Source organism: Rhinatrema bivittatum, chromosome 16 (genome assembly GCF_901001135.1).
Source record: "Rhinatrema bivittatum chromosome 16, aRhiBiv1.1, whole genome shotgun sequence".
NCBI lineage: Eukaryota > Metazoa > Chordata > Amphibia > Gymnophiona > Rhinatrematidae > Rhinatrema > Rhinatrema bivittatum.
The window spans coordinates 5,288,436-5,302,717 of NC_042630.1; the positions used below are offsets into that span (position 1 = coordinate 5,288,436).

Sequence of the window (14,282 nt, forward strand, 5' to 3'; positions counted from 1 at the left end):
CTCGCAGGCACCGCTGCCACCCTGGAGAGCTGGATACCATCTATTCAGCAAACATCCAAGCACTGCTCGCAGGCACCGCTGCCACCCTGGATAGCTGGATACCATCTATTCAGCAAACATCCAAGCACTGCTCGCAGGCACCGCTGCCACCCTGGATAGCTGGATACCATCTATTCAGCAAACATCCAAGCACTGCTCACAGGCACCGCTGCCACCCTGGATAGCTGGATACCATCTATTCAGCAAACATCCAAGCACTGCTCGCAGGCACCGCTGCCACCCTGGATAGCTGGATACCATCTATTCAGCAAACATCCAAGCACTGCTCACAGGCACTGCTGCCACCCTGGATAGCTGGATACCATCTATTCAGCAAACATCCAAGCACTGCTCGCAGGCACTGCTGCCACCCTGGATAGCCGGATACCATCTATTCAGCAAACATCCAAGCACTGCTCGCAGGCACCGCTGCCACCCTGGATAGCTGGATACCATCTATTCAGCAAACATCCAAGCACTGCTCACAGGCACTGCTGCCACCCTGGATAGCTGGATACCATCTATTCAGCAAACATCCAAGCACTGCTCACAGGCACCGCTGCCACCCTGGATAGCTGGATACCATCTATTCAGCAAATATCCAAGCATTGCTCGCAGGCACCGCTGCCCCCCTGGATAGCTGGATACCATCTATTCAGCAAATGTCCAAGCACTGCTCGCAGGCACCGCTGCCACCCTGGAGAGCTGGATACCATCTATTCAGCAAACATCCAAGCACTGTTCGCAGGCACTGCTGCCACCCTGGATAGCTGGATACCATCTATTCAGCAAACATCCAAGCACTGCTCGCAGGCACCGCTGCCACCCTGGATAGCTGGATACCATCTATTCAGCAAACATCCAAGCCCTGCTCACAGGCACTGCAAATATCCAAGCACTGCTCGCAGGCACCGCTGCCACCCTGGATAGCTGGATACCATCTATTCAGCAAATATCCAAGCACTGCTCGCAGGCACCGCTGCCCCCCTGGATAGCTGGATACCATCTATTCAGCAAATGTCCAAGCACTGCTCGCAGGCACCGCTGCCACCCTGGAGAGCTGGATACCATCTATTCAGCAAACATCCAAGCACTGTTCGCAGGCACTGCTGCCACCCTGGATAGCTGGATACCATCTATTCAGCAAACATCCAAGCACTGCTCGCAGGCACCGCTGCCACCCTGGATAGCTGGATACCATCTATTCAGCAAACATCCAAGCCCTGCTCACAGGCACTGCAAATATCCAAGCACTGCTCGCAGGCACCGCTGCCACCCTGGATAGCTGGATACCATCTATTCAGCAAATATCCAGGCACTGCTCGCAGGCACCGCTGCCACCCTGGAGAGCTGGATACCATCTATTCAGCAAACATCCAAGCATTGCTCACAGGCACCGCTGCCACCCTGGATAGCATCTATTCAGCAAACATCCAAGCACTGCTCACAGGCACCGCTGCCACCCTGGATAGCTGGATACCATCTATTCAGCAAACATCCAAGCACTGCTCGCAGGCACCGCTGCCACCCTGGATAGCTGGATACCATCTATTCAGCAAACATCCAAGCCCTGCTCACAGGCACTGCAAATATCCAAGCACTGCTCGCAGGCACCGCTGCCACCCTGGATAGCTGGATACCATCTATTCAGCAAATATCCAGGCACTGCTCGCAGGCACCGCTGCCACCCTGGATAGCTGGATACCATCTATTCAGCAAATATCCAAGCACTGCTCGCAGGCACCGCTGCCACCCTGGAGAGCTGGATACCATCTATTCAGCAAACATCCAAGCACTGCTCGCAGGCACCGCTGCCACCCTGGATAGCTGGATACCATCTATTCAGCAAACATCCAAGCACTGCTCGCAGGCACCGCTGCCACCCTGGATAGCTGGATACCATCTATTCAGCAAATATCCAAGCACTGCTCGCAGGCACCGCTGCCACCCTGGATAGCTGGATACCATCTATTCAGCAAATATCCAAGCACTGCTCGCAGGCACCGCTGCCACCCTGGATAGGTGGATACCATCTATTCAGCAAATATCCAAGCATTGCTCACAGGCACCGCTGCCACCCTGGATAGCTGGATACCATCTATTCAGCAAATATCCAAGCACTGCTCGCAGGCACCGCTGCCACCCTGGAGAGCTGGATACCATCTATTCAGCAAACATCCAAGCACTGCTCGCAGGCACTGCTGCCACCCTGGATAGCTGGATACCATCTATTCAGCAAACGTCCAAGCACTGCTCGCAGGCACCGCTGCCACCCTGGATAGCTGGATACCATCTATTCAGCAAATGTCCAAGCACTGCTCGCAGGCACCGCTGCCACCCTGGAGAGCTGGATACCATCTATTCAGCAAACATCCAAGCACTGCTCGCAGGCACTGCTGCCACCCTGGATAGCTGGATACCATCTATTCAGCAAACATCCAAGCACTGCTCGCAGGCACCGCTGCCACCCTGGATAGCTGGATACCATCTATTCAGCAAACATCCAAGCCCTGCTCACAGGCACTGCAAATATCCAAGCACTGCTCGCAGGCACCGCTGCCACCCTGGATAGCTGGATACCATCTATTCAGCAAACATCCAGGCACTGCTCGCAGGCACCGCTGCCACCCTGGATAGCTGGATACCATCTATTCAGCAAATATCCAAGCTCTGCTCGCAGGCACCGCTGCCACCCTGGAGAGCTGGATACCATCTATTCAGCAAACATCCAAGCCCTGCTCACAGGCACTGCAAATATCCAAGCACTGCTCGCAGGCACCGCTGCCACCCTGGATAGCTGGATACCATCTATTCAGCAAATATCCAGGCACTGCTCGCAGGCACCGCTGCCACCCTGGATAGCTGGATACCATCTATTCAGCAAATATCCAAGCACTGCTCGCAGGCACCGCTGCCACCCTGGAGAGCTGGATACCATCTATTCAGCAAACATCCAAGCATTGCTCGCAGGCACCGCTGCCACCCTGGATAGCTGGATACCATCTATTCAGCAAACATCCAAGCACTGCTCGCAGGCACCGCTGCCACCCTGGATAGCTGGATACCATCTATTCAGCAAACATCCAAGCACTGCTCACAGGCACCGCTGCCACCCTGGATAGCTGGATACCATCTATTCAGCAAACATCCAAGCACTGCTCGCAGGCACCGCTGCCACCCTGGATAGCTGGATACCATCTATTCAGCAAACATCCAAGCACTGCTCACAGGCACTGCTGCCACCCTGGATAGCTGGATACCATCTATTCAGCAAACATCCAAGCACTGCTCGCAGGCACTGCTGCCACCCTGGATAGCCGGATACCATCTATTCAGCAAACATCCAAGCACTGCTCGCAGGCACTGCTGCCACCCTGGATAGCCGGATACCATCTATTCAGCAAACATCCAAGCACTGCTCGCAGGCACTGCTGCCACCCTGGATAGCCGGATACCATCTATTCAGCAAACATCCAAGCACTGCTCGCAGGCACTGCTGCCACCCTGGATAGCTGAATACCATCTATTCAGCAAACATCCAAGCACTGCTCACAGGCACCGCTGCCACCCTGGATAGCTGGACGTCCTTACTGCTTCCCATGCTGGGAAGGAGACCTCTTTACAAGATGGCAACGTCTTCCCAAATGGTTTTCCATCCCTCTGGGTTAATAAACATGGTCAGAAACCTTTGAGAAGGGCTCGTTGGCTTTGTATTTGGAGGGGATCCCTATAGATGTCTGAATAAAGGAGACCTGGGGTGCCCGAGTATCCAGCTTTATAACTTAGCGTGTGCACTGCGACCTGGGGGGCTGGGTATTTGCTACTTCTCACTTTACCCCAGTCATCAGTCTCTTGCACTGGTATGAAGTACTTTCCTTAATCCCAGACTACAACTGGACACCCAAAATATCCCACCTCCTCTGAGCTCCCACCTATGTGCAGGAAGGCCTGGTTATTACTGTGTAAGAAGGGCACCACACGGGCAGATCATCCTCCTTACTGCCTGTAGCAGATAATGCATTGTTTCAAGCGGGGAAGGGAGCATCAGTTATTAAAAGGTGGCACCGGCTTGGTCTCATTAATATATCTCAACTGCTGCCTCTTTTGGTGTAACCTTCAACTATCAGGAATTGAGACAGCAATCCTCATTATCTCAGTCAGATTTTTTCGCCTTCATGCAGCTACAACGTTTTATTCACAGTCGGTGGGATGATTTCCGAGAGTCTGGATCCTCTACGTCCCTTCCAGAGATGGCCCAGCTGGGACAACACCAGCGTCCTTCGATCGCCAGCTTTTCTAAACTTGTGTTATCCCTGGGAAGTTCAGACTTCATCTCCACTCTTTACCAGAAAGTGGGCAGAGTGGCACCTTTAAGCTTTCCTTCTCTGAATTTCACTCCAGTCCTAGAGGTGACAGGCTCTGTATCCCTGCTCCCGTCCCCTGATACCTCCAGTCCGAGAGGTGACAGGCTCTGTATCCCTGCTCCCATCCCCTGATCCCTCCAGTCCTAGAGGTGACAGGCTCTGTATCCCTGCACTCATCCCCTGATCCCTCCAGTCCTAGAGGTGACAGGCTCTGTATCCCTGCACCCATCCCCTGATCCCTCCAGTCCTAGAGGTGACAGGCTCTGTATCCCTGCTCCCATCCCCTGATCCCTCCAGTCCTAGAGGTGACAGGCTCTGTATCCCTGCTCCCATCCCCTGATCCCTCCAGTCCTAGAGGTGACAGGCTCTGTATCCCTGCTCCCATCCCCTGATCTCTCCAGTCCTAGAGGTGACAGGCTCTGTATCCCTGCTCCCGTCCCCTGATCCCTCCAGTCCTAGAGGTGACAGGCTCTGTATCCCTGCTCCCATCCCCTGATCCCTCCAGTCCTAGAGGTGACAGGCTCTGTATCCCTGCTCCCATCCCCTGCTCCCTCCAGTCCTAGAGGTGACAGGCTCTGTATCCCTGCTCCCATCCCCTGATCCCTCCAGTCCTAGAGGTAATGGATTCTGCCTACATTAACCCATTCCCAAGCTCTCCAGTTTCCTAAGTGCTTTTTACAATAACTATTTTCTATCTTGTTATAGTTAGAAGTTTGGTATATTTTCTATTTTCCTCTTTCCCTTATTTATTTATTTACTACTTCAGGCAAGCTGCTGGAATTTCATTAGTTCTTGCAATGTGCATTTTGGCCCATGCACAACATCTGGAGTAACTCTCTATTTTTGTACCTTGTGTATGTGAGCATCTGTGTGAGCCCCAGCATGAACATTGAATGAAGACCTGTTTTCTCAGACTTTTGTTTGGGAACCAATCCCCACAGGTTTGGGTACTGTCCAGCAAGGCCACAGGAGCTAAGCATCCAGATGTTCAGCAAACGGTTTTAGTAGTTTTGATAGATGTTTTCGAAATTTGTGGTAAGAGGCTGCTGAGACCTGGATTAAATATGGGGAGTGATGCACTCTGTAGTCAGGATGGCAGAGAATCAAAGAGGGAGGAGACAGAAGCTGACTTGGATGTAATAAGCTATAAATCAGTGAAGTGTTTCTGGCTGCAGCTGAGATATAGAACTGGGCAGACTGGATGGGACAATTGGTCTTTATGTGCTGTTATCTGCTGTTGCTATGTATTAAGGTCTCTGTCTGCAGCTCAGAATAAAATATTCACACGTGTGCCACTAGGTGGCGATGGTGCTTCTCGTCAGACCCAGGACAATCAAACTTCATCTTTTCTGGTGCCCTGCACCTTGGTCTCAGACAGCTGAGGCAGTGTCCCCTCTATGTAAAAACAGGACAGGCAAAGGCCCCTCCTGCACATACAACAAAATCCTCCTAACAGAAAGCAGGCAAGCAGCCTGTAACCCCGTTTGGACAGCAACAACTGTTTGTGCTGTATAATCTTGTGGATCTTTTATTATTTATATTTGGGGGGTTTCTAACTCATTTTGTCAGGCGATTCATCAAGCCTGAACAAATAAGATAAATGCGGACAAAGAAAATCCTCTCTCGAGGAGACAGAAAATGAGAAATAAAGGGGTCTGTAGGAAGAACTGCCCCCCCCCATCCCCAGCTCCCCCCCTCAGGGGGTCATCTAAAAAATAATAACGCTGCCCACCTCCCAGTTCTGATCACATGAAGAACCGACCCCCGTCCCCCCTCCTTATTGGGGGGAGATTCTGTGTGCAACATCTCACTCTCTGCATCCTGACCCCCGTTCCCCCTCCTTATTGGGGGGAGATTCTGTGTGCAACATCTCACTCTCTGCATCCTGACCCCCTTTCCCCTCCTTATTGGGGGAGATTCTGCGTGCAACATCTCCCTCTCTGCATCCTGACCCCCGTTCCCCCTCCTTATTGGGGGGCGATTCTGTGTACAACATCTCCCTCTCTGCATCCTGACCCCCGTTCCCCCTCCTTATTGGGGGGAGATTCTACGTGCAACATCTCCCTCTCTGCATCCTGACCCCCGTTCCCCCTCTTATTGGGGGAGATTCTGTGTGCAACATCTCACTCTCTGCATCCTGACCCCCGTTCCCCCTCCTTATTGGTGGAGATTCTGTGTGCAACTTCTCACTCTCTGCATCCTGACCCCCTTTCCCCCTCCTTATTGGGGGGCGATTCTGCGTGCAACATCTCACTCTCTGCATCCTGACCCCCGTTCCCCCTCCTTATTGGTGGAGATTCTGTGTGCAACATCTCACTCTCTGCATCCTGACCCCCTTTCCCCCTCTTTATTGGGGGCGATTCTGTGTGCAACATCTCACTCTCTGCATCCTGACCCCCTTTCCCCCTCTTTATTGGGGGCGATTCTGCGTACAACATCTCACTCTCTGCATCCTGACCCCCGTTCCCCCTCCTTATTGGTGGAGATTCTGTGTGCAACATCTCACTCTCTGCACCCTGACCCCCTTTCCTCCTCCTTATTGGGGGAGATTCTGTGTGCAACATCTCACTCTCTGCATCCTGACCCCCTTTCCCCCTCCTTATTGGGGGAGATGCTGTGTGCAACATCTCACTCTCTGCATCCTGACCCCCGTTCCCCCTCCTTATTGGGGGAGATTCTGTGTGCAACATCTCACTCTCTGCATCCTGACCCCCGTTCCCCCTCCTTATTGGGGAAGATTCTGCGTGCAACATCTCACTCTCTGCAAACTGACCCCCTTTCCCCCTCCTTATTGGGGGAGATTCTGCGTGCAACATCTCACTCTCTGCATCCTGACCCCCTTTCCCCCTCTTTATTGGGGGCAATTCTGCGTGCAACATCTCACTCTCTGCATCCTGACCCCCTTTCCCCCTCCTTATTGGGGGAGATTCTGCGTGCAACATCTCACTCTCTGCATCCTGACCCCCTTTCCCCCTCCTTATTGGGGGAGATTCTGCTTGCAACATCTCACTCTCTGCATCCTGACCCCCTTTCCCCCTCCTTATTGGGGGAGATTCTGCGTGCAACATCTCACTCTCTGCATCCTGACCCCCTTTCCCCCTCCTTATTGGGGGAGATTCTGCGTGCAACATCTCACTCTCTGCATCCTGACCCCCTTTCCCCCTCCTTATTGGGGGGAGATTCTGCGTGCAACATCTCACTCTCTGTATCCTGACCCCCGTTCCCCCTCCTTATTGGGGGGCGATTCTGCGTGCAACATCTCACTCTCTGCATCCTGACCCTCTTTCCCCCTCCTTATTGGGGGGCGATTCTGCGTGCAACATCTCACTCTCTGCATACAGACCTGCTCTCTGCCCACTGCTCCGCCTGGATAAAGAGAGTTCACATCCTGAGAGCCATCAAATGCCATAGGTTAGTCCAATAGGGATCTGGCCTGCAATCTGTTTGCTGACCTTAAAACCCTGTAAATTGTCCTTTCCTTTCTGTTATACAGGGGCAGTTACTCAGCACTGTGGTTCTCTCCCTCCCGCTGTACGGTGCTGTGTACAGGAAGCGTCCCGGTGCATCTCACTTACCTGCCAGGAGTATTATACCAAGAATCAAAGCCAGAGACAGAGCAGTAAATAGCACCAGAGCGATCACGGGCACGGGAAACCTTCTGAAGAGGAATTCTGCCTTACCTGAAACACAGAGACAGACACAGAGAGTAAGAGAATGAGAGAGAGAGAGTCACTGGTTGCAAACAGACCTGGAATGGCTTTGGATCATTTTCACATCTTTTCAAGGAAGAGCCTCATAACCTGCTGAGTGTCCAAGAGGGCGGCAGCTTCCTGAGCCCCTCACTCCTGACACAGCTGAGAGACAGACACAGGACCCCAAACACTGTGCAGCCCTCTCAGTGCCAGCGCTGGGCCCACGCTCCCCTCTTCTCATTATCCTCTCTTATTAACAGCTATTTTATTTCTTAGAGCTGTTTCTTTGAAGGGGGTTTGCAGAGGGTTGGGAATTGAGGAGATAAACTGAATCATCTTGTCTTAGGGCCTCTCTCCTTGGCTGTAAGGTCTCTCTTGCAGTTGCCAAGCTTACTCCAGGTGCACTGGGCCCAGGCTTCTGATGACAAACAGCATGGCAGCATCTCCCAAGTCACTGAGGTTCTTAAAAGGAGACTGTGGAAGCCTGGAAAGAGCTTCTATAGTGTTTGAAACCTCACGGTCACTTCTACAACTGAACTGGAACCAGAAGAGATTTAGTGATTTCTATTGATGGAATAATGAATAAACTCCTGCAATTTGATCAGGTCTGGGGACAGAGCAGAAAGCACAGCAAAATACAGAAGCAGTAAAAAAGGAAACATGCAAGAGAAATGTCATGGTGAGCCCAATTCATAAACAATAATCAGTGGTTTAACTGGTGATTCTTTTATGCCATATCAAATAGCCAAATTGAACATATATAATGTGTGAAACTATTAAGTGTTGTAAGACCCCTACTCACAGAGTCTGTATACTAATCAAACTCTTGTTTGGTATAGGGTCACTTTGCTTTATTTAAATCCACTTTGTTTTATTAATTTTTTATAATTTAAATTTTTGTTAAAATCCAAGAATCTCCCAACATGCGGATGAACTTCAAATTGTATGAATCATGGGAACATTTCATTAGGCAAACATAAAAGCAAGTCCCGAGTCCCAATCCAAAATTCAATATGTTTCAAAAAGAATACTCATCTCAAAATATTTGCTGAGGGTCCCGAATCCCAACTGCAAATTCAAACCAGGGCGGCTTGCTGACAGGAACAGTCAGGCAGTCTCAAGTGTGAGAGTGAAGGGAGCAGTAAGGCAGTGACTGCCCCCCTCCTCTCTCTGAGGGTCTCAGGTGTGAGAGTGAGGGGAGCAGTAAGGCAGTGACAGCCCCTCTCCTCTCTCTGAGGGTCTCAGGTGTGAGAGTGAGGGGAGCAGTAAGGCAGTGACAGCCCCTCTCCTGTCTGAGGGTCTCAGGTGTGAGAGTGAGGGGAGCAGTAAGGCAGGGACTGTCCCTCTCCTGTCTCTGAGGGTCTCAGGTGTGAGAGTGAGGGGAGCAGTAAGGCAGTGACTGCCCCTCTCCTCTCTCTGAGGGTCTCAGGTGTGAGAGTGAGGGGGAGCAGTAAGGCAGCGACTGCCCCTCTCCTCTCTCTGAGGGTCTCAGGTGTGAGAGTGAGGGGAGCAGTAAGGCAGTGACTGCCCCTCTCCTCTCTCTGAGGGTCTCAGGTGTGAGAGTGAGGGGGGAGTAGTAAGGCAGTGACTGCCCCTCTCCTGTCTCTGAGGGTCTCAGGTGTGAGAGTGAGGGGGAGCAGTAAGGCAGTGACTGCCCCTCTCCTCTCTCTGAGGGTCTCAGGTGTGAGAGTGAGGGGGAGCAGTAAGGCAGTGACTGCCCCTCTCCTCTCTCTGAGGGTCTCAGGTGTGAGAGTGAGGGGGAGTAGTAAGGCAGTAACATAGAAACATAGAAATGACGGCAGAAGACGACCAAATGGCCCATCCAGTCTGCCCCGCAAGCTACGCACTTTATCCATTTTTATTTCCCTTTTTCTCTCTCCCACCTGTTACTATTGGCTTCCAGTACCCTCCAGCCCTAATTCCCCTCCACCCCACCACCAATTTAGAGAGCAGCACAGTATCTGCATCCAAGTGAACGTCCAACTCAATTAGGGGTAGCAACTGCTGTAACAAGCAGGCCACACCCTTGCCCCATACTCTTACCCACCCCTGTTATTATTTTTTGTTTGTTTTTTTTATTTTTTTTGGAGATAGCAGCCCTCCATCCTTCCGCTCCGTGAAGGTGGAATAATAACTACTGGCCACTGGCATCCCGCTCCGTGAATGCCTCTGTGGCTACTGCCGCTCCGTGCAGTGTTTTGCTGCCTCCACTTTATTCATGCCCTCTAGACTTGATGGATCCACAGTGTTTATCCCACGCCCCTTTGAAGTCCTTCACAGTTTTGGACTTCACCACTTCCTCCGGAAGGGCATTCCAGGCATCCACCACACTTTCCGTGAAGAAATACTTCCTGACATTGGTTCTGAATCTTCCTCCCTGGAGCTTCAAATCGTGACCCCTGGTTCTGCTGATTTTTTTCTTATGGTAAAGGTTTGTCGTTGCCTTTGGATCATTAAAACCTTTCAAGTATCTGAAAGTCTGTATCATATCACCTCTGCTCCTCCTTTCCTCCAGGGTGTACATATTTAGATTCTGCAATCTCTCCTCGTACGTCATCCGATGAAGATCTTCCACCTTCCTGGTCGCCCTTCTCTGTACCACTTCCATCTTGTCTCTGTCTCTTTGGAGATACGGTCTCCAGAACTGAACACAGTACTCCAGGTGAGGCCTCACCAAGGACCTGTACAAGGGAATAATCACTTCCCTTTTCTTACTCGATATTCCTCTCTCTATGCAGCCCAGCATTCTTCTGGCTTTTGCTATCGCCTTGTCGCATTGTTTCGCAGACTTCATATCATTAGACATTATAACCCCTAGGTCTCTCTCCTGCTCCGTGCACATCAGCCTTCCCCCCCCCCCCATCGAATACAGTTCATTCAGATTTCCATTCCCCATATGCATTACTTTGCACTTCTTGGCATTGAATCTGAGCTGCCATATCTTCGACCATTCTTCCAGCTTCCTTAAATCCCGTCTCATTCTCTCCACTCCTTCCAGCGTGTCCACTCTGTTGCAGATCTTAGTGTCATCTGCAAAAAGACAAATCTTACCTTCTATCCCGTCCGCAATGTCGCTCACAAAGATATTGAACAGGACCGGTCCCAACATCGATCCTTGCGGTACACCACTTAAAACCGCTCTCTCTTCAGAGAAGGTTCCATTTACCATCACACATTGTCTTCTGTCCGTCAACCAGTTTTCAATCCAGGTCACCACCTCGGCACTCACTCCCAAGCTTCTCGTTTTATTCACCAGTCTCCTGTGCGGAACCGTATCAAAAGCTTTGCTGAAATCCAAGTAGATGACATCGAGTGCTCTTCCTTGATCCAATTCCTTGGTTACCCAGTCAAAAAAGTCAATCAGATTTCTCTAACAGGATCTTCCCCTGGTGAATCCATGCTGCCTCTGGTCCAGCAATTCTCCCGACTGTAGATAGTTCACTATTCTCTCTTTTCAACAGTGACTCCATTACTTTTCCCACCACCGAAGTGAGGCTAACCGGTCTGTAGTTACCAGCCTCTTCTCTGTTCCCACTCTTGTGAAGCGGGACCACCACCGCTCTTCTCCAATCACTCGGCACCACTCCCGTTTCTAGGGATCTATTGAACAGGTTACACAGCGGTCCCGCCAGCACATCTCTGAGCTCCCTCAGTATCCTTGGATGAATCCCATCAGGCCCCATGGCTTTGTCCACTTTCAGATTCTTTAGCTCTTCCCACACATTTTCTACTGTAAAAGGATTTTCATCTATTCCCCTTCCCTCCAGTTTCTTGTTGTGTAGAGATGGTCCTTCTCCAGGGTCCTCTTTAGTGAACACAGAACTGAAGTATTCATTTAATATTTCTGCCATTTCTTCGTCTCTCTCCACACATTGATCCTTTCCACCTTTCAATTTCACTATACCACTTTGAAACTTTTCTCTTTTCACTGATGTATCTGAAAAATGTTTTGTCACCATTCTTTATCTCCTTGGCAATCCTCTCTTCCGCTTGACTTTTTGCCATCTTGATTAATTTCTTCGTCTCCCTCAGTTCTACCAGATATTCTTCTTTGTGCTCCTCCCTTTGGGATCTTTTATATTTCTTGAACGCTGTTCTTTTAGCCTTTATTTTGTCAGCCACCTCCTTTGAGAACCAGATAGGTTTCATTTTTCTTTTGCTTTTCTTTACTTTTCTAACATATAGATTAGTTGCCTTGGTGATTGCTCCTTTTAGTTAGGTCCACTGCTGATCCACATCTCTCACATTCTCCCAGCCTTTTAGTTCTTCCTCCAGGTACTTCCCCATTTCATCAAAGTCTGTGTTTTTGAACTGCAAAACTCGGGTCTTTGTGCTTCTTTTCCGTGTCCTTTTTGTGATATTAAACCCTACCGTTTGATGATCACTGGTGCTGAGGTGGGCGCCCACCTGGACGTCTGAGACATTATCTCCATTAGTGAGCACTAAGTCGAGTATAGCTCCCTCCCTCATGGGTTCCATTACCATTTGTTTGAACAAAGCTACTTGCAGGGCATCTACTATTTCGCTACTATTAGTTGAAGCAGGGTGAGCTTGTCTCGCCCTGCGAATATAACTGGAGGCAAGCGAGTGAAGGGAAAGTGCTGTAAGAAAGATAGGTGGGAAAGAGGGGGTAGGGAGGAGGTAAACCAATAGGGGGAGAGAAATTCAAATGGAAGACAGGGATTGGTTAAAGGGGAGGAGAAAAGGAAAGAAGGGGGGTTTTGCGCTCAGTCGGTGGGGAACGGCTGAGACGGCAGGTCGAGGTTTTCGATATTGCAGGGTATGAGGTAGAGTAATAATAAACAAACAGAAAGAGTATTAATAGTTACTTCATAGATAACAATTCTTGATATTTTCCCTTGTTTCGGCTGTTTGGGCATATTATAAAAAAAAAAAAAGTAAATAGAAATATATAGTAAGTTTATTCCTAGTCGGGATATATTCCTACTTTGTTATGCCTAAGAAGGCGAGGGACCGCGGCCGGTTTCCTCCGGGGCCGCACCGTGCATCTGTGGGTGACCCGCTCCCCGCCTCGCCCTCTCCCGCCTCTGCTTCTCCTCGTCGGCTCGAGCGCAGCACATCCCCTTCCACTGTTTTTCCCAGCTCGGCGGCCATTTTGTATGCGGCGATCCACCCCCCCCTCCCTCCCTCCTCCTTCGGCTCTGCCGTCCGTCCCACCCACGGAGTCCGCAGATGCGGAGTTTTTGCCGGCGGTTCCTCTTGCCGGCACTTGCCAGGACTTCGGGGGAGAGGCAGCGGAGGTGTCTTTGAACGCCTCCGCGCAGGAGTTTAGTTTCCTGTCTGATAGCGAGCGCTCTCCGCCCCCCCCCCCCCCCCCCAGGCAAGAGGTTTTTGCTGCAGTACCTTTGGTCTGTCGCGCGGGCCCGTCTAGCGAGCGTTCCGCTGCGCCCAGGGGTAGGGCCGCGTCGTCTAAGAGCCTCCTCGGCAGGAGCAGCGCCAGGCAGCGTTCAGCAGGCGCAGGAAGAGGAGGAGCTCAGCGTGCCAGTAGTAACTTAGGTTTGCAGCCTCACAGTGTTGTCAGCCCATCGGACAACAAAAGCAGGGCTACAAAGATTGCAGGCGTTGGAAAGAGAGCTGTACGGCTCGGGGAAGGGAGTGCTATCGGAAGGTTAGCTCCGATTATGGAGACCAGCAAGGGCAGAGGGAATTTTACTAGTGACAAGCTACAGGTCCCAGCGACCCGATGCGGTCTAGCTGACAGTACTAGAGGGAGGAGCAGATGGCCAGAGCAGGTTGAGGTAGCAGCAGGGGATGATTGGAGTTGCCGGGAGTTTTTTCAAACAGGGAACCTTAACAGGGGGGGAGCAAGCAGGTTTTGGCGGCTGGCCAGTATGGCAGGAATCAGCGGCGGTGAAGTCGGGCCGGGGGTATCCTCAGGGGTTCCCAGAGTCATCGGCCTCCTCAATTAATTATAGGGCCAAATCGCCTGGTTTAGGTTTAGACGGGTCCTTGCGTATGGGGCATAAATCCGAGAGTGATAGGTTAACAAGGGGTGGGGGGAGGGGAAGGGTGGTATCTTTTATTTCAGAACCTGATGATGAGGTCCTGCCTGGAACGTCGGGTCAAGAAGCCTGGAGAGGAAGGGATTTCTCAGGAGAAGTGTGCAATCGGGAACTCTACAGCGAGGCAAGAGGTGGTAGAAAAGTCGCAGCTGGGCCAGGGATTG

At 51.2% G+C, this 14,282-nt stretch overlaps 2 protein-coding genes across 3 annotated transcripts in view; one reads left to right on the forward strand and one right to left on the reverse strand.

Moving 5' to 3' along the window:
- LOC115078357 (killer cell lectin-like receptor subfamily B member 1B allele C) overlaps window positions 1-14,282 on the forward strand; it is a 359,813-nt gene that overhangs the window by 297,982 nt on the left and 47,549 nt on the right. The window lies entirely within an intron of this gene.
- Window positions 1-14,282, reverse strand: part of LOC115078467 (C-type lectin domain family 2 member D-like) — a 33,999-nt gene that overhangs the window by 12,304 nt on the left and 7,413 nt on the right. Inside the window, exon 2 of the mRNA XM_029581380.1 lies at window positions 7,979-8,083. Within this exon, the coding sequence (XP_029437240.1) occupies window positions 7,979-8,083 (105 nt within the window). The remainder of the gene's footprint in view (window positions 1-7,978; window positions 8,084-14,282) is intronic.